Source organism: Abramis brama (assembly GCF_963993115.1).
Source record: "Abramis brama genome assembly, chromosome: 7".
NCBI lineage: Eukaryota > Metazoa > Chordata > Actinopteri > Cypriniformes > Leuciscidae > Abramis > Abramis brama.
Genome location: NC_139969.1, coordinates 4,897,828 through 4,925,655, shown reverse-complemented (window position 1 = coordinate 4,925,655; position 27,828 = coordinate 4,897,828). Strand labels below are relative to the sequence as shown.

Sequence of the window (27,828 nt, the reverse complement as noted above, 5' to 3'; positions counted from 1 at the left end):
AAAAACAACTACAGAGAACAAAATATGCGGTTAATAAAATGTAATTTGTTAAAGAAAAATACATTACACAGATAAATAATACAAACGTACATAAAACTTTTATATTCTTCATAAAAATCTAATATATTACGAAGTATAAGTAACTTCAAATGTCTTCATAGTTTAAGTGTACATGAATAGTGTTAGTTTATAGTTTTTGCAGTAGCAAATTAAGTGAAGATACGACAGCATTTTGCAAGACCAATGCAACTCAATATTAACTCAGTTCCTTGAAGGCACATTAAATGAATTCATAATAGCCATTATTGTGAACAATATCCAATACAAGGCAGCAGAAAGGCAAAAAAAAAATTGTCTCCAAATATTTTTTTTAGATTAAGATTCATTATGTAAAATCATAATAATCATATATGGTAATACCACGGCCTTAGTTTTTTCAGTGTTGAACAGAAACATTTGATCAGCTAAACTGAACCAACAAACAGTTAATACATACAGTGAAGCAAAGCAAAACCATTTTTAAAATAAATAATGTGTAAAATGAATTAAGCGATATAAAATCAGGCACATACAGTAGGTATTTCATAAAATAGTGTGTTGAAAAAGAGGGTTATTTCTTTAAGATGTCTAACCCTAAAGAAATAATCGTGTGGCTCAGTGTAAACCACTTAAGAATGGTTAATGTAGTTCATTAACAGGCAGTTATGACCAGTGTTGGGGGTAACTCATTACAAGTAACTTGAGTTACGTAATCAGATTACTTTTTCAAGTAACCAGTAAAGTAACATATTACTTTTTCAATGAAAAAAGTTACTTTTTCACATTTATTGACTGACAGCTCTCCTGTCCTCATGTTGAGAGAAATAAATTTAGGAGGTGTTGTGTGTGTGCAAACACATGCTGTGTAAACATGATGGTTATTATAGTTCTAGACTAAATGTGAACATGCATTTGCTCATCTCACTTGCACGAAAACATTCAGTATTCCACAAAATGTATAAAAACAGTACAATGCAATCTCATAATTTTATGCAAAACTTTTATAATTAACTTTATTGAATTACACAAATATACTTTATGAATTTAATCTCACTTTATCAACCAATGTCTTTGCTGCTGAGCTTCAAGATCTAATTCAACCATACTAATAAGCAAAAATGACTTTAGATTAGATTTAGAAATTGAACTTCCTTCTCCTGTATCCTATTGTTCTTTAATCCAGAATGGCTGAAAGGTTTGTTTGAGCGGCGTCTTCTACTGTGCAGGCGTAAACATGCATTTCCTTCAGCCTGAGGCTTAGTAATTTCACTTTTGGTGTGAAAGGGCCTTAACATTTGCCAAAAGTAGAACTTTTTTTGTTGTCATTAAAAAACAAACAAGCAAGCCCAGCCCAGGTGAGAAAAAGTAATGCAAAAGTAATGTAACGCATTACTTTGCATAAAAAGTAACTAAGTAACGCAATTAGTAACTTTTTTTGGGAGTAACGCAATATTGTAAAGCATTACTTTTACAAAAGTTAAAAGTAACTTTCCCCAACACTGGTTTTGACACATACAGGATCTGATGATACTGAAATAACACCGTTAAGAATAAAGTCCGTAACAGCAGACTGAATTCACTGGCTTTCGTGAACGTTGATGTTGGCTACGCCGTGCACCTGCGAGAGCTGTTTGCAGTCCAGAGACGCCACAAGCTTCCTCTGGCCGGCGATCGTCGGGATAAAGTGCTCCGTCACAGTTACATTGGCATGCTTGCCTACATCACTGAGAAAACATGGAAGAGAGAGATAAATGCAACACATTCATTGGTGGGAGAAAAGCGAGGACTTTTATATGTGTGACTATTCAAACACTAAGGCCGTGTGTCCACCAAAGCGTTTTTTCACGTGGCTGGCGTGTTTTTTCAATTGTTTTTAATGGGAGCGCCGCGTTTTTAAAACGCCATGAGCGTCACGAGGCACTGAGCGTCTTTTTCAAATTGAAACGCTGAGCGCTCGGTGTTTTTTACAGGTCGCTGAGAGTTGAAGAATGTTCAACTTTGGGTAAAACACAGCGCTCATCAATGTCACTTTTTACCCAACCGTCCAATCACAGTGGAGTCCAATCACGGAAAAAAACGCAACACTGCCAAAACGCTCTCAAGTGCCCACAGCTAGACGTTTTCAGCAGAGCGCCTAGCGTTTTCAGCTGGATAAAAACGCTTTGGTGGACACACGGCTTAAGACACAAGAGCAATAAACTGAATCAGTCAAAAAGATATAGGCCTAGTTTCACAGACAGGGCTTAGATTAAGCCAGGTTTAGGCCTTAGATCAATTATGCTCTATGGGATTTACTTTTTGTTGGGTTGCTATAAGACAAAATCCCATTAGAATCGTTCAGAATTGTTTCCAAATGGTAAAATTCCGATGGAATCCTGCACATGTTCCATTCTAACTAGTGATGAGGAGTAATCTTGAATCATTTTGAGGCTCTTACCCCACTTTGATGGGATGGAGGTCTCTCAGCCCCAGTCCTTCCACTCGGACCACCACATTGCGCAGAGTACAGGGCAGAGGATTTGTGAAGGTGATCTTCGCGGACGTCTCCTTGCCCACATACGCCTCTCCTATAGGCTACAACGAGAAGCAAAGCATATTTACAAACCCTCTCATTTGTTTTAGTATGAGACAAATATTTAATATGCAATAAAATATTCTGCACAAAATTTTTATCTGTACGGTGTTAAAATGCAGCTGAAGGTTCTGGGTGTCTCACCTCGATGTGGATATCAGGTGTTCGGAGCCTAAAGCTGGTCTGATTGGCCAAAACCTGCTGGGTCTCACTGACCCGTCCAGACAAGGTCAGCATGAGCGCGGCCTGGTCCACCAGCTGATTCTGATACTGCGTGTAAGGCAGGATCCAATCAATGATCTTTTCTGAAGGACAAAAATAAGAGGAATCAGCAATGATCATGAGCTTTACACATAAGAGTATATACTGTATACCGCCTAATGTTTAAACACTCTCTTGATTAAATAAATGATAATGAATATAATATTTAAAAATATATATAATAACATTATTTGTTCTTTGTTTATTTATAACTTATATGAAATAAAAACGTGTTTTTATTTATTAATAGTTTATTAATTATTTAATTTATTTAATTTTAAGTGCTTTTCTAAAGGATGTAAAATAGACAGAAGAGTGAATTTCAGCAATGGTTATGAGTTATTAGTGCCTATTTTTTAAACACTGTGGATTAAATAAAATAAATAACATAACTGTTAAAATGTTAAGAAATAAAACAATTATTTTTCTTTGTTTATTTATCATTTATAATAAACATTTAATTTGATATAAATGTGAAAAGAACAAAAAAAAGTATCAATATTTTATTAATTACTTAATTCATTAAATTTAAAATAGTTGTAAGAAATCATTTCTAGTAAATGTACAGTAGCAAATATGTATACATTTATTCATCATTTACTCATCCTCAAGTTTTTCTAAACCTGTATGAGTTTCTTTCTTCTGCTGAACACAAAAGAAGATATTTAGAAGAATGTCATTAACCAAACAGTTGATGAACCCCATTGACTTCCATAGTATGGAGATAAAAAAAAATACTATGGAAGTCAATGGTTTGGTTTGGTCAAACTATCTTCTTTTGTGCTCAGCAGAAGAAAGAAATTCACACAGGTTTGGAACAACTTGAGGGTGAGTTAAAGTACAAAAATTGCTGAAACTGAACAATAAATTAATGAATGTTATTAGTGTTCATTTTACCATATAATGAATAAAGAACATGTTAAATGTGGTGTATGTGGTTTTATGTTAAATATTTTATGTTAAATGCATAGCAGAATGCATTGCCTAATGCAAGTATTTTATACATTCAGAAAATGTGTGTATTGTAGGCTACATACTGTGTAGCTAGTATGCCACGGGAGAGGGTTTATGAATGGCAGTGAAGCAATGCAACTGACGTTGGTAGGTGGTAATGACAACATGGCGAATGTGGTACTTCGGGATTACATTCATACTACACATTCATATAGAACGTATTTTTTTAGCAGTCGCGAAGTAATCACTTCGTTAAAACTAACTGACCTTCATGCGGCATGAGCTCCACGTTGAGTTTTTCCTTCTTCATTGTGTCCTTCAGCACGCCGGTGTAGTACATGACCGCCACCTGGCTGTGAAGGGTGGTCCTGCGAGGATGAGAGCTCGTGTTCTTCACCACGATCTTCAGCTGAGCGTCTCCTCCCATGCATGGACCTTCTCCCTCCATCCTCACCTCCACCTGCACGTCCTCAGCAATGGGACTGGAGTAGACATCGGGTTTACTGCCGTAGCGGCAGGCCGTCTCCACAGCGATGCGCTCCTCCTCCGAGTCTGATGAGGGAAAGAAAATTACAAATGAGGACTTTAAGCAGGGAACACAACACTTCCCATACTAAATGATATAAGCTGCTATATATCCATCTCACAGCTCTTTACTCTTACTTTAAGTCTACTCCTACTTTTAAGTCTGTTTAATTGTCTCATTTGTTTATATTTTCTCTAACTGAGACAATGATGCCATTGTTTCCTGTGGGTGGGTCTCCGTTAAATTTAAATTACCCGTTTGGAGATAATGACAGGTATTTTGGTGTGAAGGCAGTGGAATGTTAAGCCAGCTAAAAGGCACATTGTGTGTTCTTGGCTGCATCTGTCCTGGCTTTTGCCAGTAATTCATGCTCTGTATTGTAGGTTGCTCTGGTAAGACAGCATTGGCTAAGAATATGAATTTACAGTATGGATAAAACTCCGTGAAGTTGGCACCCCATAAAACGAAATAATACCCAAAACTATGCCATTCGTTTGTGCTACATTTGTGCCATGTGGTGGTTTTGGAGATATTGAACATCATTTTTTGGGGGTTGTGTGACGTCGCTCTCCATCCCATGTCGTTCAAATCGCTCCAAACCTGAGTCATTCGTTTGTGCTCGGTTTGTGCCATTAAAATGAATAAACTGTATCTATTTCCCCTCCTTAGAAATAACCAATATAATTCTGAATCTGTGACGTCACTCTCCACCCCATGCCGTCCAAATCGCTCCAAACTTGAGCCATTCGTTTGTGCAAAATTTTTGCCGGTTTATGCCATTCAAATTGTTTTAACTACAACCGTGTCTTAAATATATGTTGGAAAAAATGTTCAGGAACAAATACGTCACTCTCCACCCAATGTTGTCTAAATCGTTCCAAACCAGTGTCGTTCGTTTGTGCTCAATTTGTGCCATTAAAAAGAACAATACAATAAATTAATTAAATATATGTATATATACACATTTATTAATATGAACACATTTTCTACTGCATGTATGTACATACAGTTCTAAAATCTATATTTATCATTTACGTTAAATAAAAAAAAATGTTTTTGATTTAATAAATAATACATATGAAGAAATAATAGTAAGATTCTGAATATATTTATAGTAATACATTTATAGTATCAAATGTGTATGTATAAATGTATTTACTGTAGTAATACAAATGTGGGTGCTTCATTTTAATTAAAATTATGTAACAATTAAAAAAATGGTACTGAAATAGGCTTAATTTCTTTATGCAAAATAAATTTTCCTCTGTTTTCTTTTGATTTTAAAATGTAATATTACATAATATGACTTCTTTTTCGATCGATATTTGGATCTAATACAATTTTCTCTGGGAAACTGAACAAGTTCCAATAAAAATGCAATAATTATATCTCATAATTTTAAAGCTGCAGTCCGTAGTTTTTACTCTTTGTCGCCATCTCTGTTCGAAATCTGCAACTGCAGTTATTCGCGGAATTCTCAACTTTACTGTGCCTCGGCACGGCACAGCGCGGATGAATCCAATGTTTTGAGGAGAATGTGAGGCTGTCAGTCGCCACCGGTGTGGATACTGGCATTCGCAATCACAGATTCTACTTTTTTGGAAGTATGACCAACATAATAATTTTCACTGGAAAGTGTAATCTGAACTAGTAAGTAACATCCACTGTTCTGACCAACAAAGGGAGAAAAAAAATAGAGCTTAGGCTCAGGGCCTCTATTTTACAGCCTGCTGATGTCTTTTCATGTGGGTACATGCAGGGCGAGACATTGAGATTGATTTGTCTGAAAGTGTGCATGTTTGTGTTTCTCACCTTCAGGATATTTGTAAATGTTTGTGATGTCAACACGCTCATCAGAGCCAACAGCCTTCGTGCTGATGCAGTGACCGACGGCTTTCTTCTCACTGTGGATTTGACTAAAGCTCCCGTCAAGGTTCCTCTGCCAGTAGATCTTATCACTGTTCACCTGCACCAAAAAAAACAGCACAGGTTTAGAGCTGAGAATCACTTAAAGAGACATGACTGTCAGGATAAATGCAGGTTTCAAACACGATTTTATGCAGGGTATAAAGAAAATATTTAACATGGATGCCAACAAGTCAGGACCAGCCCATCCTCTAGGACAGGAGTGAAATGAGGGCAGAACTTGATTCAATTTGGGATTTGAAAATGTTATCTTTTAGTTGTAACTAAAATTATTCAAAATAATATCTGAGTAATTGAAATACAAACAAACAAACAATAAAAAAGAAATACAAATTAATATTAGATGGAAAGTTGCCTTTGCAACTCCTGTAACTAAAAAGAAGTTTATGTTTAAAATTGAAAAACTGAAATAAAATATAAGTTAAAGCTAAATAGAAATATAAAAAACAATTTAAAAATGACTAAAACTAAAATGACTAAAACGGAAAATATAAAAATAAAAGCTCATTTAAAATATTAATAAATATTAAATTAGTACAAAAAATTATACTAAAATAACACTGATGTTAGCCAAAAAAGTAAGATTTTTAAGAATTAAGCTGGAGCAAGTTGTTATATTTTAATAAATGAAAAACAAGCACGAATAAATCATACAATTGCATGAATGTGCAATAACCCTATTTTCCAGAAAATAAGTCGCACCTGACTATAAATGCCAAGATTGCATTGTTGAAAAAAATACATTGATGTGACTAATACTATATGTGTGTAAGTCACTTTTTTTATGATTACATTCAGAAATAATGTAAATTGCTGATAATAATATTCCAGTAATACTATTCCTTATATTCCAGAAAATGTGGTAAAAGAAAATAACCAGTTTTCAAGTGATTGTCTTTGAATGTGAACTTTTATTTGTTTGCAGTCAATTTGACTAAACTAATGAGCACTTTTTGTAGACAGAAAGGACGTGGATGGTTGTTCTATGGATATAATGATAATTTCAACATTGACGAGTCTGGACTCACCTCAGCGAACACAAAAGGTGTGTCATATTTCAAAAAGACCTGTCCAGAGCGCACAGCGGCCAGTGACGCCGGCCCGCAGCGGAACGTCCCATGACTGGTTTCCTGTGGCGTGGAATCCACGACCTGCCAGCCACCCATTCCAGGAGGCAGATCCGGACGGGCCATCCAGCAATCATTCCAAACATGGAAGTTCCTGTAGGAACAGAAGAAAACAGAGGAAATCAGGGATACAGAAAGAGATCATAAGAGAATGTGTAGTATTTATGTGTAGTTATATATATATATATATATATACTGTATATATATATATATATATATATATATATATATATATATATATATATATATATATATATATATATATATATATATATACACACTATATATATATATGTCAGTATAAAATGATACAATCCAATATATACTGTTGTATCGTTGGAACACTGACCGACCAATACAACAGCAGTATTGGGTTTTATCATTTTATACTGACCCACACCTATTAATTCTTCCATGAAAAAACACAAATGCTCACCATACAGAGTCAGAGTTAAGCTCATGGATCGGTTCCATATTCTCATCGAAATACACGTCTGTTGTCAAGGAGACATCCGTATCATGGGCAGACTGGAAATTCGTTACGGAACGCGCAGGAATACCTAGACATCTCAATACTGGGACAGATATATATAGAGAGAGAGTTATTCGTCTGTTTGTAGAGATTCAATACAGTAATATACATAAATGTTTGGGGTCAGTACGATACTATTATACTATGATACTATTATTCAGCATTAAACTGATCAAAAGTGACAGTAAAAGATATTTATAATGTTACACAAATTTCTGTTTCAAATGAAAATTTTTCTTTTAAACTTTCTATTCATCGAAGAATTCTGAAACAAATGCATCATGGTTTCTACAGAAATGTTAAGCAGCATAACTGTTTTCAACACTGATAATAATCATAAATGTTTCTTGAGCATCAAATCAGCATATTAGAATGATTTCTGAAGGATCATGTGACACTGAAGACTGGAGTAATGATGCTGAAAATACAGCTTTGATCACAGGAATAAATTACATTTTATTTTAAGTTTTAATAATATTTCACAATATTTTACTGCTATTTTTGATGATCAAATAATGCAGCATTGGTGAGCATAAGAGAAAAAAATAAAAATAAAAAAAAACTTTTGAATGGTAGAGTGAATCATATCAAACTAGGAAGAGGAAAGAATGAGAGAAAACTGAGGCAAAAATAATTCGCTGAAGACGAGTAGTAATGAGTGCAAGAGTCAAACACTTAATGTCAGTGTGTGGAAAGAACAGTGTGCAGACTGAAGTTCACTACTGTTAAACGGGGTCAGCTATGAATGTCACAGCACTCGGACTGCTGTAGAGATAGTGTGTGGCTGGCGACTCCGGATTCCGATGCTTATTTAAACTTGTAAACAATAGCATTATTTTTTTAGTCCTATGACATCAACACCCTCCTGAAATCCACTGATATTACAATTTGACCCTGTACTTTTGATGTGTAAAACATCATAAGATAATTGCAGGAAACAGAATACAAATTTCAATAAATTAGCCTGTTTTAGGAAATTTTCAGGAATTAAAAAAAAAAAAAAAAAAAAAGCATAGTTGAATTTTGATTTTGATATTTTTTTTTTTTTCATTCATAGAATGTCCTCACTACCTGACAGATATCACTGAAATAAGTCTTGACAAATCAGTTTTTATGAAAACAAATGTTTTTTGTTGTTTTTTTGTATGTGGAATGAAATGCATTGATAATTTGTACACAATAACACCAAAAACATGCAATTAGAAAAGACTATATATAATGTACATTTTTGTTTTGTGTTGACTAAGAATAACACGTTTAATTTTACTTATACATTATTATTTTTTCCACATTACTGTAAGTAATTTCACTGAATATTTATGGAACATTTGTTCAATTACAGTAAATCTGATTTACTGTACTGTGACTAGAATCTATTAACAGAAAAAAGACAAAGAGTAAAAAGTTTTATGTTCGGGTTACAGTTTCATGTTAGATCAAATATGTATGGCTGTTATATTCTCAGTTTATCTGCCATTGGCAGGTGTGGTAAAAAGTTAAGTTTGGACTTAATGCGTCTACATTTTTTTCTCCAGAGAAAATCTTTGAATAGAGGACAACAAATTAACTTGATCTCTGGTCAAACATTTTGATTTTGTGTTGACTTAAAGAACAATACATTTATGTATACATTATTATTTTATTTAGTCATTTTTATTAAATAATTGCACTTTTTAGGGGCCATTCACACAGAACGTTTTTGTGGTTAAAAATGTGAGACGCAGGGCAGTGAAATGAAAAAACGTTTTATTTATGAGTTGAACTTCTTTAAGCTTGAGCGCTTAAGGATGCGCGACATGCTGCAAAAGACACAAGTCGCGAACGCATGTCCGTCTAGCGCATGTTGTTTACATAGAAAAACCATGACAAATTATCATAGTGCAATGGAAAACTGCGTTCTGGGTGAACGGACCCTTACAAAGCTAATCACAAACGTTGATATCGGATTGGCCGATGTGTCTTAGGAGGGAGGGGTTTTAGTGAGAGCGTTAGATACATATGCTTACATGTGATTTTTCACAGTCAAAGTTTTTTATGTTAGAAACTGGAATCCTGTTATCTCCACACACACACACACACACACACACCTGTGGTCGTGACTCCAGAAAACACCCAGCACTGCCCGTATTTGACGGGCTTTCCTCCATCGCTGTGGTATTGCCTGAGGATTTCTACACTGCCGCTCCAGGCCGTGGGACACGTTCCACCCGCGTAATTCCCAGACCAGTTTCCCTCCAGAACGCCAAGGTCATCCGGAGAATTGATCTAGAAAAGGTTAATTCAAGGGTCTCTGAGGTCAAGCGGGTAAAAGGTCTTTGTAAAGAAAGAGTGGTTTTCATGGAGAGATCATAAGCTGTGATTCATAAGGCTCAAGTTTCTACTATAGAGGCTTGGGATAAAGCTATTGGTGCACTTTTAAAAACCACTTGTTATTGCACAGATTTAGCATATCACTTAAGGCCCCGATATACCTTAAGCGAATTTGAAGTACGAACTGATGTGACGTCATTTCGAACAAAATCAGGCCAAAACAAAGTTCGTTTCGGTAGTTCGGAACAGTTTGCTGAAGCGAAGTTACTGGAAAACACCGTCGAACTACCATTGGTCCATGGCGATTAAATAATAGGTGGGTGTGGCTCTGAGGCTCCGCCTTCTTTGACGCAGAACCTACTCTGGTTCATTCCTTTTGTTCAGTCCATTGATGCCAGATGTGAGTTAAAACATGAACACACTGGAGAGCTGCGTCAGAGTCGAAATTGAATTTGTAATTCTTAAGGGTTTTTCATGCAAAGCTGCTTTCTTTAAAGAAACTATATAAATAAACGTGACGGGACTTGACGGGAGAGATGAATTGCAGAGCTGTGATCAATCGCTATGATCAGATGCTTTCTTAACTGCTGTTTTCTCACCGCTGTGTTTTTGTTATGCTTATTTTGTTCTTGATAGGAAAGCGCGCAGCACATATTTATATATTAATTTAAATGCCGCTCTCAGCAGTGTGTGCAACATTGGGATGTTTGCTAACAGTATATCACTGGTCACGTGTTTCCGACTTCTTTTTGCCCCTAACCGAACAACGAAAAAGAACTCGCCGTGAGTATATTGGGGCCTTTAAACACTCATGCTTCTGTGAAAAAAAGCCAATTGTAAATAGATTGTGTTAAGTATTGTTATTGTTTTTTATATATATTATATGCCTAAATATAATTGACGGGACTCGCTCAGACAAGACATCGGCAGAGACTGGATGGCCAGGGACCGAAAAGACTGGTGAAGTTGGTGTGGCCTGCGTCGAAAGACCGAAATACAGGCCGATTGAAGATATGTCTAAATATGCATGCATGTTATTTTGCACATAACAAAAGTTGATAACAAAAAAGAATAATACGGCACTTTTTACTATATGTGTTCCATTAATATAGTCAGGCGAGGTGGGACTCACCATGGCAGAAATGACCCGGACCACACTGACAGGATTTCCTCTACCTGAGGGAGGAACCTCGCTATTATCCAGCACAAACAGACAGGCCTCCAGAATTCCTTCATCAAACTGTGAGAGAGACAATCCGGAGAGACAACTTTCATTTGGTGTAAAATCTCAATGGTGCTGTCAACTAAGTCTAAACATGGTCCAAAATTAACACTCCCTAAAATTAGCTTTGTTGTGTAAACAAATTCTGGTTGCAAAGTCGACACACATTTTCCGCTAATTTCACAGTTAACCTTTCCCCATTGTTTTTTCAATGCAATCTATAATTGTGGTATAATTGATGTCAGATTTACCATAAATGTCACATAAAACAAAACAAACTGTGCTTTATGTGTTGTTAAGATGTTTTTTTCCTGTCTAAGTGGGCGATTTATGCGAGAATATGTTGAAAATGCTTATTTTTTTGTGATACAACTACAACAACAACAAAAACTAACTAGTATCAGTGTTGTTATTATTAACTAAAAGTATTAAAAATTGTTTTTGATCATTGAAAGTTGAAATAAAAGGAAATACAAGTATTAGATGAAAACCTAAACTTAAAAAACTTAGATGGAAATTGGAATTGTTGCCTTGAAGTTGAAGATGAACTAAAACTGAACTAAAAATAAATTAAATAGATAAAATATAATATTTTTTAAAAACTAATAAAATTGACAAAAGCACATAACCAAATTTTCAAAATCTTAAACTAAAATTTAAAAAAATAACAGCTAATTCAAGCAAAATCCTAATAAATACTATAATGGTGTATTAATAATACTAAAATAACACTGACTGTTATAAATGCTGTGGAAAGGGAAAATTACTAAAACATTTCACCCTGACAAAAATATATATTTTACGAAAATAATGCAAAACAGTTTCACGGCAGGTCATTTCTTTATGGCCAGTAAATTTCAAGTTCACCTGCCTTTGGCATTTGTGGTAAAAATGTAATTTGAGACTCCATGTGTCAATTATGATTTACTTCGTGCTTTCTTGAATGTATAAGATAAGTTTTCACAAGAATTTTCATTAACATGTTTTATTTTCCCCAGAGAAAGTGCTCCACACCTGGCCGAAGTTCCACGTCCGAGCTCCGATCTGCTTCTCAGTGCCGTAGTAGATTCTTCCAGTATCACTTAAGACGTACTCCTTCAGCTCTTTCTCACTCTCCATGTACACCGTGTCCTCTGAGAAGAAAGACAGAGAGAGTCATGAGGGAGGATGAAAACACAGTTACAGGATTTGATACGGTGGTTTGGTTCATTTTAAAGGAAAGCAGTGACATCATCAACGTCTGGAATCTGTTCTGTTCTGCTTCCATTGGAATGTTCCCTGTTTCTCCACCAGGGCGTGAACACAAGTGTGGTGCAATCAGACGGGAAAAGGGAGAGAATGGAGGCACTACAAAGTAAAGGAAATGATAGTAGAGAACTTAGAAGAGGAAAGGAGAAATGAATGGAAAAGAATGACTCAGACATGCTGGAGAAAAGACCAGTGTAATGGAAAGAGGCCTGGAAGAGTGAAGCAGTGAGACAAAAGAAGATCAGAAGGACAGAAAAACACAGCAGGATCATTCTTTTTTTTTTCTTTTTTTTTTTTATGTAAATCATATTAGTTTTCCTTTAACACAATATCACAATTACCTGAACAACTTCTAAAACAGTGGTCTAAAACTAAAAATATTATTCATTAAAAAAAGGTCAAATAAAATAAAAGATAAAGAATAGATGAAAAACCTAAACTTGAAAGCCTTGACAACTAAATAAAATAAGTTTAAAGTACTAAAATTACTAAAACTGAAATAAATAAATTAAATAAAAATTAAACCTAAATGGAAATGGAAACCTTAAAATTACTTAAAATAAAATTGTTGTGATTCGGTGTTCTGTCCTTGGCTTCGGGCATTTATGTGGTTTATGCGAGTGTTCCCGGATATGGAAGAAAGCATGTAGAAAACGCTTTTGTTATTGTTTTGATCAAAGCCATTCGCTGAATAAAACATTTCAGTCATACGTTTTTTACTTTATCGAAAAAGATGAACTAATAGCCTATAAGAATGGCAAATGATGGTAGATTTATTCATAATTCCGTTTACATGAAACAACGCAAGTTATCATTTATCAACTATAACTGTGGTAACTCCAAGTACTTTAACTGTATTTGTCACAACCAAGACTTATAAAGCATATTTATTACGCAAAAATGTTTCACGTTGTTGGCAAATGTTTCAAGTATGTAACAGGATATTTTCCACATTCTGAGTTTTCAAAACAATTCCACACGTGTAATGACTGGAACATTGAAAATTATTTTAATATGCAAAAACTGTTAAGCAATCATAGCAGTGCGTGTTTACTTCCAAGTCTTGAATGCCCATTAAAACAAAGAGAGGGTCAAAAGCAGGATAGAAAATAGCCTATTACCTCTAATTAGGATGTTTTTTGATGTACAAATCTTGGACCTGAGAGAAAATTATGCAGTTCATGATCCCTTTAATTGGTCACTTTTATTTAATGTTTTGTAAAAATTGGGCTAATAAAAGAATACTCCCTAAATTGTAGCATTGTGCCCTTGTGTAGCTAATCAGGTTATAATGAATAAAGAGTCTGAGCTTGACCAAACATTTATCTGAAACTCAGCTACACCCTGTTATTGAAGTACTTCCTTAAATTACAGCATTACATTCAGAGTTACAGAGTTCAGCATGTTCTGAAGTTCAAGAATGAGCCAAATGTAGTGTTATAAAACAAGCTAAGCTGAAAGAACCCAGTAAAGAATGACAGGAAGGGCCTGGAGTGAAAGAGCGGCCGAGGAGGGAGAGAAAGAGAGCGGCCGAGGAGGGAGAGAAAGAGAGCGGGAGAGGGGAAGATTTATTTGACATTTGGACTGCCAGATGAGGTTGGACTGTAGAAGAAACGTCAGAAAAAAATGCAGACAGAGGAAAAAAATAGAAGGAGAGAGAAAAGATTATAGTGCCAGCTAAAGCCCTGCATTTCAGCCCGAGCCCGACGGGCCCCGACTTTTTTACGCCCCTAGGGCCGGGCTTCGGGCCAATTTTCACGTCATAGTTCACATGCGGGCCGGGCCTCGGGCTTTTTTTGGGATATCCTTCTTTTTATATTTTTAGACATTAATTAAAAAAATATGAGAAGTTGACGTCGACGATAGAAAAACAAACATAGAAAGACGTTTAATAACCTCATAACTTTCATAATCTTATAATTACACTGACATATGATTGACATGACAGTCGCACGCACGCACGCACGCACACACAGAAGGTTTCCCGTCAGCGCGACCCATGATTCACCTCATGTGCAAATAATGGAGAATATGAGAAAAATCGCGAGTGATAGAAGAGGACTGGGTTAAAATCTTCCACTGTGGATGCTATTCTTTTTCTCCACGATGCTCTGTAAGAGACTGTTCTAACTTTTCGTTTGGTTTTCGTTTACACTGTTGGAAACTACTGATGTTTTTCGTTTGATTGGACTTTATTTTCGTTTAACTGTTGGAAACTACTGGAAAAAAGAATGGCCATGTTCTGTGGTGCATTTTTGAGGTAAGATAACCTGCAAGTTTGTTTTTGATTTATTTAATTTAATTTGTTTAGATTGTAGGCTGCTGCTCATTTCGTTTGCGAGCGCTGTTGCGAGCAGCCTGAGCCTGCCTCAGTATTTCAAAAAATTGTACTCACTGTGGTTTAATAAATAAACATTAAACTAACTGTCTGTGTGATATGCTTGAAGTGTTTTTATATCTATGGATTTTATTGTAGCTAAGTAAAGTATTAGCGTTGATTTGAGAGGCTAAATTGATCAAACATGTTTTACTCGCTGTTGGCTCGGCTTGCTGCTGGTAATTTTTTTTTTTTTTTTTTTTTAATGCTCCAAACATTTGTCTAAATTAACTTAATAAAGAAATGAAAAGAAAAGAAACATAACTAACAAAACGGACATATTTTAATGGCAGTCTGCCGCTGAAAAAAAAAAAAAAAAAAAAACGGGCTCGGGTCGGACTCGGGCTGATAATTCTGATGAGCTGTCGGACACGGGTCGGGCTAGGGCCGGAGCGTCTCGGGCCAGGGCCGGGCTCGGGCCTAGATTTGAGGCCCGTGCAGGGCTCTAGTGCCAGCAGTGAAAGGTGATTTGGCAATCCTCTCTCTTTCCTTAACAATCATCTCTGGCATTCAAGCGCAGGAAAGAGTGCAAAGCCCGAACCACCCTACAAAACAAGCTTTAAAGAGGACCTATTATCTTTTTGGGCTCTACTAGTAATTGTTCATGCTTGAATGTTCAAAAAGAACATAATTTTTCACATATTTAACATTGTTGCAGTTCCTCTCTTCCCAGTCTGTCAGTGACGCTCTGTTTAGTTCCTGTCTCTATGAAGCTTTTATATTAACAGTTCTCACATCTGCATTTTATCGCCTATGCAGATGTAATATTGCACTAAAATACAGTGATTTCTGTGAAATATTACAAATTAGTTTAGCCAGTGAGTTATAGCCAGTCGTTGCAGTGAAGCCAAAGTAGTTGTTAATCCAAACTTCTGCAACACAAATGGACTGCAAGAATACGTTCAATCCTCCTGAAGACTGATGTAAGTCACTGGGCTACAAGAGGAAACTTGCACCTTCATGTTATATTGTGTTAACAGTTGCCTGTGCAATATTTTAGACTAAATATATCAGCGTTTCTCAGACAAGCTTCAGTGGAGGTGTAGTTTGGCTTCTCATCAATGGATGAGTTTGGTACAGTCATCCGCGTTGCATTCCGACATTGTGACATGACGTAATTCATAAATGCATTACATTCTCTGTGTTGATGAAAATGGCAATCATGAGCATAAAATATCTTCTAAAAGGATCATGAAACCCTACAACATTTTTGAGATGTTTACAGGGATGAAACAATGATAGCAGTCATTGTTTTATTTTATTAAAGGGCCCCTATTATACAATTTAAAGGTTCCTAATTTTGTTTATATATATAATATACATTGCAGCATCAGCTCTTTTCTCACAGCGTCTGAAACGGTTCAATCAAGGATTCGGTCGCTCTAAACCCCTCCTTTCCGAGAGCCTACTCCGCTCTGATTGGTCAGATGGCACATTGTGATTGGTCCACCACTTACAGCGCGCGTCGGAAAAGAAACGCCTATTATCATATCAGAATTTCAGATCCAGACCTTCCTCAGCACTTGTGCACACACAGTGATACAAACAGTAACGATGGCGTCAGTTTTACAGTATAAATTCGCGCCCAACTCCTCATCCAAAGTGGATCTGCATTCGCAGCACAGAAAACATCTTCTTCTTGACATGTTGACAACACGAACCAAACTCTTCCAGGCCTCAGCTACAACTACAGTGTTTGAGGGCGGGTCAAAGTAGATGTTGTTCATAGGGAGCCAATGAAGTCTATTTATGGGCATTATGCAAATTTTGTTACAAACCTACATAGGCTCATGCAGGAAGTAAGACTGGATTTACTGAGACTCGTTTCAGGCAGTTTAGAAACAGTTCTTTCTTTTGAGACAATAACTCCATTTATCCTGCACTTTGATCTTTGAAACTTTGCAGACCTTTTCCATTCACAAACAGCTATATTACACACTAAAAAAAAAGGTAATATCTGAAAAAAGCATAATATGGGCACTTTAAAGGTGGTTATTTTTCAGTTTTTCAGAGCCGTTCTTTTGGTTTAAAAAGCAAAGTTAAACCAATGTCACGAAATGTGAGGTATACGCATTCATTCAGAGTGGACACACATATACATCAGTGTATGAGCTTTTCAATCTGATCACTGCGCTGTATTACGCATAAGATCGCATAAGTTGGAACAAAGTGTTTTTGTCATACCTTCACACCAGGGATTGAAGAGCATGTAAATGTCTTTGTCAGGGTCATGTGTGGTAGTTTCGCCCGTCTTCAGACATTGCGTTGCGATGGTCAGCTTGTACTTTCCGATGACAGCAGTGGTGGAGGAGTTGACGGACAGCTTGACTCGGTTGATGTTCTGCTCCACGATCTTGGCCTCCCAGCGTTCATCCTGGAGTTCTTCCACTAATGGGATGATGATGTGCGTGCCCTTTGACACCAGCGGGAGCGTGCCTGAATGATGACATGGACATGAAACACATGCTTTGAGAAGAAGAACATGATTATTTTGGTTCTGAGTTTTGAAATTTCTGGTAAATTATTGCATGAGGGAGGATTTCAGCCAAATCAAAGCAATCCAACAATGTTGAAATACAGATTCAGTCACTCAAGGTCAAGGTCAGCCAAAAGCAGTTAGCTGGTAATAAAACACATAAGGCTTGCACAAATGATGAAACCTGGTCCTTCCTTTTTCAATTCCTGTTCTTTATGTAGAGGAAAAATTCTGTGATTTATTAATAGTTAAATAAGTCATGCATTTATATGTTTATGTGTCAAGATGTGAAACATTAAAATAGCTGACTAAGAAAAATAGTGCACATGTCAGCAGAAAGGAAAAGTCAAGTTATATTTTTTAAAGAAAAATTACTTTCATGATCCAATCAAATCCAGATTTTTTTTTCCTGACATTTTTTGGGAGTTGAATATCCTGTTTCACTCTGAAATTTGGAATTAAAATTGATTGCGAATCAGTCCGCATCAGTTTGAACAGTAGAGTTATCTTGTATCAGTGTGAAGTGGATTTATTGTTTATCTCTCACTCCTTAACTTACTATCTCTTCAAAAGAAGTGAGCTGTATCATTGGATGCGGCCTGAGAGAGAAATTTTAAAACCACAGATGTTTAAGCCCTTATCAGTGAGACGAGATGAGCACTCCTGTCGTGTTCTCCAGTCTGTAAATACTCATTTCAAATAAGCAGTCAACAGAAACAGTAGAAAGAAAGACTATACTTGAAATAATAACAATGTGATATTTTTGCCCATGAGAAAATGTGCAGGGGGAACTGGGGCTATTTGTCACACATTTTACTCTGGTAAATGTTTTTTTTTTCTGAATTTTTAATACCTTGAGGTCTTGACTATAAAATCTCTGAATTTAATTTTTCCACATAAAAAGGGAAACATTCACTGATGCTCCAGAAGGAAACACAAAGCATTAAGAGCCAGGGGGTGAACATTTTTGAACAGGATGAAGATTTTTCTTATTTTGTTTAAATATAAAAAAATGTAATTTAGTACTGCCCTTCAGAAGCAACAGAAGATACATACATGTTACCCGGAAGACAAAGTACAAATGACCTTAATCTTCAAATGCAAAAAGTTTTCACCCCTAGGCTTTTAATGCATCGTGTTTCATTCTGGAGCATCAGTGAATGTTTGAACCTTATTTAATAGTTGTGTTTGAGTCCCTCAATTGTCCTGAGAGTGAAAAGATGGATCTCAAAATCATACAGTCACTGCTGGAAAGGGTTTAAATATGCAACAGATGCTGGAAAAACGGAAGAATTTGAATCAATCAATCAATCTACCATCTATCTATCTATCCCATGGTTTTTACTTTATGTTTGAAACCAACATTCAAAATAGATAAAGCACGTATTTATGCGACTTCTCTTCACGCTCACCTGTCTTCAGTTCCAGGTGAAGTTTATCTGTGTTTGGGTTGAAAGGTCGTGAGAGCTCAAGCTCCATTTGAAACGTCTGTCCTCTGCGGATGATGAGCTGGTCACCATAGTATTGATCCGTGTGATGCTCCTTCTTGTTCCGATCAGTTTTCCGGCTGAGCAGATCCACAGAACGCACTGCTAGAGACAACTCTGATGGGAAAAGATGGAGAAAAAAGATTGAATTTGAGAAACTTCAGATGAGGTTTTTAGTATTTTGACTGTCTGAGACTGAGCTTCTCACCGTTTAGTTCTGTATCACCGCTAGGAGGAACTGGAGATGCCGGCTCTTCTTTTTCTTCATCCCCGACACCCCCAGCTTCCTTTTCAGTGGTCAAATCATACGTGTTGCTCTGTTGCCGGAAGCAACATGGACAAGCCTTACGTAACCAACGTCGACATCCGCTCTCGTCTTTCTTCACTTTGTCCTCGGTCTGTCCCTCAGGGACGGCCAGTCCATTGCTTTCAGAAACACCGTGGAAACGTCCAACAGCGGAGTTATCTCGGATTGACCGTCTTTCTCCTGGCATCCTGAAAGACATTGTACAAAGTAATTATTACATGGAAAATCAAAGACTTGATGCAAGTGAAATGAGCAGACAATATAAGTTTCACAATGACATTTGTTGATAATGATTAATCAGTGAAGCAAATTCAAAGAGGATACAAACAAGATCTCATTAATCAGAGAGCCAAGATCAATCTAAAAGTAGCATATGGTAAAGCATTAAGCATTTGCATAATGCATCAGTCAAGATATAAAACAGTTCTCAACTTCGAAATGGAACCGAAACAAGTTAGAGATAGATATGGGCCTGGCTTGAGGAAATGTAAAGTGTGAAGTTTTTGTTTTTGAGGTTAGCACAAGACTATTTCCTCTGCTTATGTTCTCTAGCAATACGTATGCAACTGATTAACACTTTGTGTAGGTGAAGAAGACTTTAACATTTGCAAAAAAACTAAATAAAAATGAAACCAAGGGTCATACATATGCATCCAGTATGAATCACACATAAGATAAATGCATAATGCAATAATGCATTGTAATTGTTTCTTTTTGTATTTTCTCATTCAAGACTGAATTTAAATGGTGTTTAAAGATCATGCTTGAAGTAAAACATTTGCACAAAATAAAAATCAGTACACAAAATTGGTTTAAAATGCAAAATATATATGTTTTTATGATGATAATTGGATGCATCTCATGGAATTAAACATAGCAAAAATGTTGTGCATTCTACCATTAGAAAAGTTAAATCATAGTGATCATAGTTTCTCATACTAGTTTTTTTATGCATTAATTTGTATAGGAACAGCACAAAACAAAAAGATGCAATGCACATAATGACTCCCTAACGACAACCCCTTATTTTCTCTAAAAAACATAAAATAAGATATACACACACACACACACTTTATAAGTTTTCTTATAAGGCTTTCTCCCATGTCACTTAATCAAAAAGTGCATGAGTTAAAGCCACCATGCAAAGGAATAGTCCACATACATCTGCGTTTCTCCAGTGTTGTTAAAGTAATTGCCTATTTGGTCATGACCTGTAAACTTTAACATGCCGCTTAAAGATACAGGAATTTCCCAGCATTGCTTACACCACCAGATACTATGTCTCAGATTGCCATTGCCAAATAAACATCAGTAATTATTCCCAAATGATCAGTGATCGGTAGTTGTTTGGTGCAAAATAGAATAATCAAGAGGATCAGAAATGCTGACGTCGACATGTGCGTTCTGTCCCAGTGACGCTGAGTAAACTGATAATGAGAACCATGTGTTTTCCTCCCAATGGCCTCGTGCTCTCCTTTAATCTCCACAACATGTTTTCTTCTGTTTTCTCAAGACATTTACCAAATTCCAAACTCTCAACAACCAACCAGCAGCATTTCTGAGACTCATTCCCTTCAGTTTAACAAACCAGACACGTCTCTGCAGCACTTTCTCTTTAACATCTCAGCGGTTTCTCCTCAACTGCAAAGAGATTGAATGAACAGCAAATTGAGCCTTTTTGTAGGATTGTTCTCATCAGAATTTTCTCTTAAAACCCCAATAATTTTACTTTTAAAATTCTAGAGGAGACTAAAGAGATAACAATTAATAACTAAAGCTCAAGAGCTATGTTTCCATCGATCTATTATTTTTTTTTTTTTCATTTTGGGATATTACATTACTTTATGCATTTAGCATATGCTTTTATCCAAAGCAACTTACATTGCATTTCAAGGTACACATTACATTACATTACATTCTTATCAGTTCTTGCTTTCTCTGGGAACCGAACCCATGACCTTAACTTTGCAAGCGCCATCGCTCTACCGTTTGAGCTACAGGAAAGCTGTCATTAAAAAAACTGGATGGAAAAAATTGCATTAAAAACGTATGAGGCAGATACATTTTTTATCCGATTAGACGTGCATAAATGGAAACACATTTACCAAATAAATCCCTCGATGAGCAAAAAAAAAAAAATCACATGACTTTTCCTCAACAGTGGATGTGATTGGATAAGTGGATTAACCAATGGATCAAGTTCTCAAAAGTTTGTTTAGTCATTCTGAAATGCTTGAGCCAAAGTCTGTTATCAAAATGATTCAGTTTAATTCCCAGAAGACAGAAGCATCTCAAGTTTCGTCTGCCGAGTCATTTATGATGTAGGAAGAAAGAGCCACAGTAGCTTCCCCTATTGCAGCAACTTCCATTTTTATTACAGATAATTTGCGCCAATTTCCCAGGAAGTGATGATTTTGTCCTCTTGAACACATGGGATGGAAACGATGCTTTATTCGTTTTATAACTTGTTACTCGTTTTATAAATTCGCGACTTTGAATGGAAACATAGCTAATGACATAAAAAATCTTCTATTTCTCTACATTTCTCCTCTTCTCTAGCTTGCTTGCTAATCTACTATTCTACTATTCTAATAAATCTAGCATTGTATATTATGAATACTGAATTATTGACTCTTGACAAATTTCTTTAGTTCCTCTTTTGAAAGTTGTTTTGGATAAAAGCTAAATGCATAAATGTAAATGTACTGTAATAACTCAAACGGTGATAAGATTTGTAGAGATACTAACATCTGTAATCCAAAATCAAAGATTTCAATGTGAAACTCATCTAAACTCCTACTGTATGACAACTATTGAGTTTCTTTTTTCTTTCTCCGAATAAATTTTAGCTGAAACATCTAAGACAAAGGTGATATGTCATCAAAACATAACTTAAAGCTTGATTAAGTCTCTTTAGCAGTGAAAAACTTGACTCTAGGCACGTCATTAATCTGTTATCCTCTTATTTAAAAGTGTTGTAAGCAATTTCACCCCCATTTCACTGACTTCCATCAGATTTAGCCACTGAATTAGACCACCTTTAAACACATCAGATAACATGTTTACCTATGTTTACTATTTGTGACCCTGGACCACAAAACCAGTCACATGGGTAATTTTTTTTTAATTTGAGATGTATACATAATCTGAAAGCTGAATGAATAAACTTTCCATTGATGTATGCTTTGTTAAGATAGGACGATATTTGGCAGAGATACAACTATTGAACATCTGGAATCTGAGGGTTGAAAAAAATCTAAACATTGAGAAAATCGCCTTTAAAGTTGGCCATTTATGTTTGCGCTTGTGCTGCATCCACTCACAAAAATAAATGTTTTATATATTTACGGTAGGACATTTACAAAATATCTTCATGGAACATGATCTTTACTGAATAACCTAATGATTTTTGGCATAAAAGCAAAATCGATAATTTTGACTCATACAATGTATTGTTGGCTATTGCAACAAATATACCCGTGCGACATGTGACTGGTGACGTGATCCAGAGTCACATTTAGCTAAAAATGAATACAGCCAAACACACACACAGTTCTGCTCATAAGTTTGCAGCTGTATATGTGATCATGTGCAGTACAAGAATGTGAGCAATGCTGCTCTGGATGAGTGTAAGGCACTGAAGCCTGCAGACTACACCATTAACACTACAGTTACAGGACAGACTACAGAGGACAAATGTGAATCTGCTTTATTGTTTTATTCAATTAGGAAATATGTACTCATGACGAGATGAGGTTGAACTGTGATGTCCTGAGACCTTTCACAAGGCGTGATGAGTCGCCTCAAGCTTAAAGATTCTCAAAAGAGCCATTGCTCATTCAAAGACTTTATTCAAGCAATTCTCTGTGTTCAACCAACGAGCCGCCCAATTTCCTAAACACAAGCCTCAAGAGGTCACGACCTCTATGGTCCTGGAGGCACAAAGTGAGACAACACTGAGAGGGTTATATTGGTCAAGGAAGGCGAATCGGTGTAATGTGAATTTTATAGAATAGATCTTAACACTGTAGTCTGACATATAGAAAAATCACATTTTTGGAATGGAACATTTCTTGAAATTACAAAAAATCTTTAAAAAAAAAAGTTTGCATGTGTTTTTTTTTTGCTGAGTATCATATTCGATAAATAAGGATTTTATGGCCCATATATAGTATGATATAGTGAGAATATGGAGGAAAAAACACCTTAATTTTTTCAGAGCCCCAAACTGAGCAAAAATATGCAATTTGTTGATGATGCTCATATTTATATGGCTACAAAAAAGTAAAAAATTCTGATTAATGAGATCTTCATTACTATATAGCAAGATTTCAGTAATTCATAGCAAAAAGATCATGGATTATTATTTAAATTTTTTTACAATTATACAAAAAAAGCTTTTTACTTGCTAAAAAAAAAGTCTACAATATCAGGCGACAGAAAGCATGTAGAATTGTGGACAATGTTTTTTTCAGCAAAGTTTTGATTATGTTGAAAATTTAGGGGACTTTTTAGGGAATTTGTGTATTAGATATAGGCTTTATGGGGTTAACGATATAACATACCGAAAGATACCAAGGTATCAAAGAGATCTCAATATTTCATCAATGATCTGTGCTGTTATGCACATTCCTTCTATAGCTCTATACACTTACTGAATGACTATTTTTATTTCAACAAAGGACTTTGAGGAGAAACATCTTTGCTGTGTTTCAACGATGACTGAGAACAGTTAGGTCTCATGAGCTATATAAGAGCAGCACATTTTTCCACTGGGTGTCATGAGATGCCGCAGGGATATATGGATGTTAAGAATGAATCTTACATGTATACATAGACAGCTATGATCAGAATGCTAGAATGTAAACTCAAGCCTGACCTGACCTCTCCAATGCAGGACAGCCTTTCTCACACATCTGCTCTCTCTAAATCATGATTCACTGTGACCCATGAACCCTGCTCGCTAATATATGTTTTCCAAAAATAAAACTGCCATTAATCCCATTCTTTTGAACTTCCTATTCATCAAAGAATCCTAAAAAAATAAAAAAATAATGTATTACGGTTTTTAACATATCAACATTGCTAAAAAAGCGCAAATAAGCATATTAGAATGATTTCTGAAAGATCACAGGAATAAATTACATTTTTTAAAAATATATTCACATACAAAACAGTCATTTTAAATAGTAACATTACACATATTACTGCTTTGAACAAATAAATGCAGCTTTGGTGAGTATAGAAGACTTCTTTGTAAAATCTTACCAACCCTAAACTTCTGGAATTGTATGTGCCCACTTTTTTGATAGTGTGTGTATGAGGGCTAATGTAACTCCAGCAGCCGGTCTGAAGCCAAAGATAGAGCGAGCAACTGACAAATATGTGCACATGAGAGGGGCGGTGGTTGCAGATCTACTCCTCTGAGCTGTATTTAGATTTTAAAGGGATAGTTTACCCAAAAAAAGCGAATTCTCTAGTCATTTATTCACTCTAATGAGCCCCAAACCACTTTTTTCTTTCGTAAAGCACAAATGGAGATGCTAAGCAGAAAGTTGACACTGCTCTTTTCGGGACAAATGTTAATACATTAGCTCTGTGTAAGGAACAGTCTGAAATTTTAATGTTATTCACTTGAAATCGTCTCATTCACTGTTAGTGGTTTGATGTCAATGATGGCTTGAATATGCAGAAGCATACAGCTTTAATTTCTGTCTGTTGTTCTGTGCAAAAATAGCCGACTCTTTTTGTATTCCACTAATCGGTTACAACATAAAAGTGAGTAAATGATGGTGTATTGTCATTTTGGAGTGAACTATTTGACAAAAGCAGTGCACAAGTGTGTGTTCATCTTGTAGACCAATCTTGGTTTACACATCCAAGTTTTATATGGAAGCCAATTATTTTTATTTCACACCACAAGGCACATTTGGAGGGCCAAACACCCAACTCGGATACTATGGATACGTCCCAGACTGTAACACCTGGCAACAGCGTTATAAACACAATGAAAATAAACAACTGAAGACATAAGTTCACACACCTAATGAAGTCATCATGAGATGTGACACACCTTTATTCCTCTATTCTTCAAACTTTCATCATTTCCATGATGTAGTGACTGGGTTTATCAATGGTTGAGAAAGATCTTGACTCAACATGCTGTTCTTACGTCACAGCAAATAGATGTTTTAGATAAGTTAATGCTCTAGTTCATCACAGCTAACAAAAACATGTTCTAACAATCTTTTGCAAACATTCCCATTAAGTTATGAAAACATTACTTCTGAATGTTCTCTGAATGTTTAAAAGGTAAAAAAAGAAAAAAAAGAAATAGTTTTATTTATTTTTTGGTTATGCAAAAGTTCAGGAAACGTTCCATTTTATTACTCAGAAAACATTATGGGAACGTTACTTTTGAATGTTCTCTGAACATTCTGAAACAAGTTATAACATTTAAAATATGTCAGACGAATGTCCAACTAAAACGTTTCATTTTTGTGCGTTTTGATTATTAAAGGCCCGATAAGTTTAAACAAATGTTCTGTTAACGTTACAGGGAGAATGTTTGCTCATAACTTTGAGAGAACCTTGCTAGAACGTTAGCCAAAATTTTGAGAATGTTCTGTTAGCTGGGATCACCTTGCAACCAATCAGAACACCCTAGCTTGGTGGTAATGGTTACCCAAGCAATCACATAGCAGCAACCTGGCAACCACCCAAAAACAGATTTTTTTGGATTCTACTGCTTTATTTGCACCACTGTGGTTCACATCAGGTTGTGTGTGCGTATGTATGTGTTGATTTTGGCCGTCAAAACCAGACCCTTATTGTTGGAATGCAATAGGGCAGGAACAGTTAGGTCAGATAAGACTCAAGCACTCCAAAACTGCAGCTATAAAATTACTTTACCTTTACTTTCCAGAAGGTTTAAAAATGTCTCTTGGCTCTCTATTCCGTTTATGAGTTACTACACAGAACATTCACAATATCCACCCAACAGAAGTTTAGTTTGAGGGGAGAAGATCTTACCAGAGAGTTTTGCTATACAATCAAATTCATAAATGTTTAAAAATAACTAAAGCACAAGAAACGCATGCGGAAAAGTTAACAGAAAACAAATAATAATTCTGTCATCATTTTCTCCATTTAAATGAAATGTTTGTCAGTGATAACTGAGATGGATGCTAAACACATAAAAGTTCATGTTTACAGCCGTCGGTGGAGTCATGAGGAGAAGAGCACATGATAATCACACTGACCAGTTATGTGGAATACACAAAATCCTCCTTCAAATGGATGGCCAAGAAAAAAATTCTTGAAAGCAGCCTCAAGAAATTGGACTAGTATAATAAACAGACACATGTAAAAAGCAGGAAAAACAGCAGGAAAGGCTTTTAAACCATCAGAATCTAACTCATTCATTCATGCAGAAACCAGGGGAGAGGTATGGACAGATACAGATGATCTCAGGTTCTGATGAACCGAAGTATCTGAACAATGTGAGGAGCTTATTGTTCAGTTCCCCACCCTATCAAATCAGAAACAGCTGGAATCCATAAGCAAAGACATCTGGAAACCATGCAGTGTCTAGCTTTAACTGTGTTTCTAGCCAAACACTAACATACAGTATATCCTATGTATGTAGATCCCAAAAAATATTTGCACTCATAAGAAGTATGAGTGTCATTGCATTATACAGCTATCTGCTCTTAAATGCTGCAGAAACATTTGCACAGAACTTCACTTCATAATTTTTTTTTGCGCGAAGGCTTGATATTTTACCAAACAATGTGTGATTTCAGTCCAAATACGTGATCTATGCACTGCATATCCTTAAAGCATATTAGACAATTATATAAATCAAAAAAGAATAACTTTGGCTTGTAACTGTGGTTTTAGTTTTTCTGTTCTCAAAAGTTCACACAACAGTCACCCAATCGAGACTACAAATACATCGTGAAAGTGCTACGCTTCACTTAAACATAAACATGCGCAGTAATAGTTACTAATTATGGATGATAATTTGATCTGCAGAACCTCAAACCTTGGAACGCAAGGCGCGCGAGACCACGCAAAAGTCAAGTAATACTTCTGCACAGATCAAACACGACTGACAGTAAGTCATTGAACAAAAAAAGAAAAGAAAAAAGATTTCGCCTTACTTTTGCAAACTGGTTTTGTTCACGGGATTCCGATAGTGTTCTTCAAATGAGTGCAGAACGCAAAACTTGCAGCAGGGTCAGATCAACACTGTACTAAGACTAGCACATATATAAACCGCGTTCATAATACGCCCATCAGAGACACACGCCCACTCCCTCGGCAATGACGTGCTTAGCGATCTATCTATCTATCTATCTATCTATCTATCTATCTATCTATCTATCTAGCTATCTATCTAGCTATCTATCTATCTATCTATACATTTCATAAAGGAGTTCACATGGTCAGTGTCATAAAT

General features: G+C 35.9%; 1 protein-coding gene across 1 annotated transcript; it reads right to left on the bottom strand.

The window, feature by feature from the left end:
- Window positions 1-25: 25 nt before the first annotated feature.
- tgm1l1 (transglutaminase 1 like 1) lies at window positions 26-27,657 on the bottom strand. Its single transcript, XM_084118607.1, has 14 exons — window positions 27,530-27,657; window positions 19,266-19,552; window positions 18,983-19,174; window positions 17,279-17,530; window positions 12,484-12,602; window positions 11,380-11,487; window positions 10,025-10,202; window positions 7,842-7,980; window positions 7,307-7,499; window positions 6,165-6,318; window positions 4,094-4,378; window positions 2,756-2,916; window positions 2,477-2,613; window positions 26-1,763 (listed from the first exon to the last, which is right to left on the bottom strand). Exons 2-14 carry the CDS (start codon window positions 19,549-19,551, stop codon window positions 1,616-1,618), a joined length of 2,352 nt encoding a protein of 783 aa, XP_083974733.1. The 5' UTR covers window position 19,552; window positions 27,530-27,657; the 3' UTR covers window positions 26-1,615.
- Window positions 27,658-27,828: the final 171 nt, after the last annotated feature.

What these genes read in the sequence shown, in the direction of transcription:
- tgm1l1 (XM_084118607.1), bottom strand. Translation starts at nt 19,551, where the DNA reads ATGCCAGGAGAAAGACGGTCAATCCGAGATAACTCCGCTGTTGGACGT. An exon ending in TCACCTGGAACTGAAGACAG is followed by an intron (nt 17,531 to 18,982) that starts GTGAGCGTGAAG and finishes GTCATCATTCAG; the next exon opens with GCACGCTCCCGCTGGTGTCA. An exon ending in CTTAACTCTGACTCTGTATG is followed by an intron (nt 7,500 to 7,841) that starts GTGAGCATTTGT and finishes CTGTTCCTACAG; the next exon opens with GAACTTCCATGTTTGGAATG.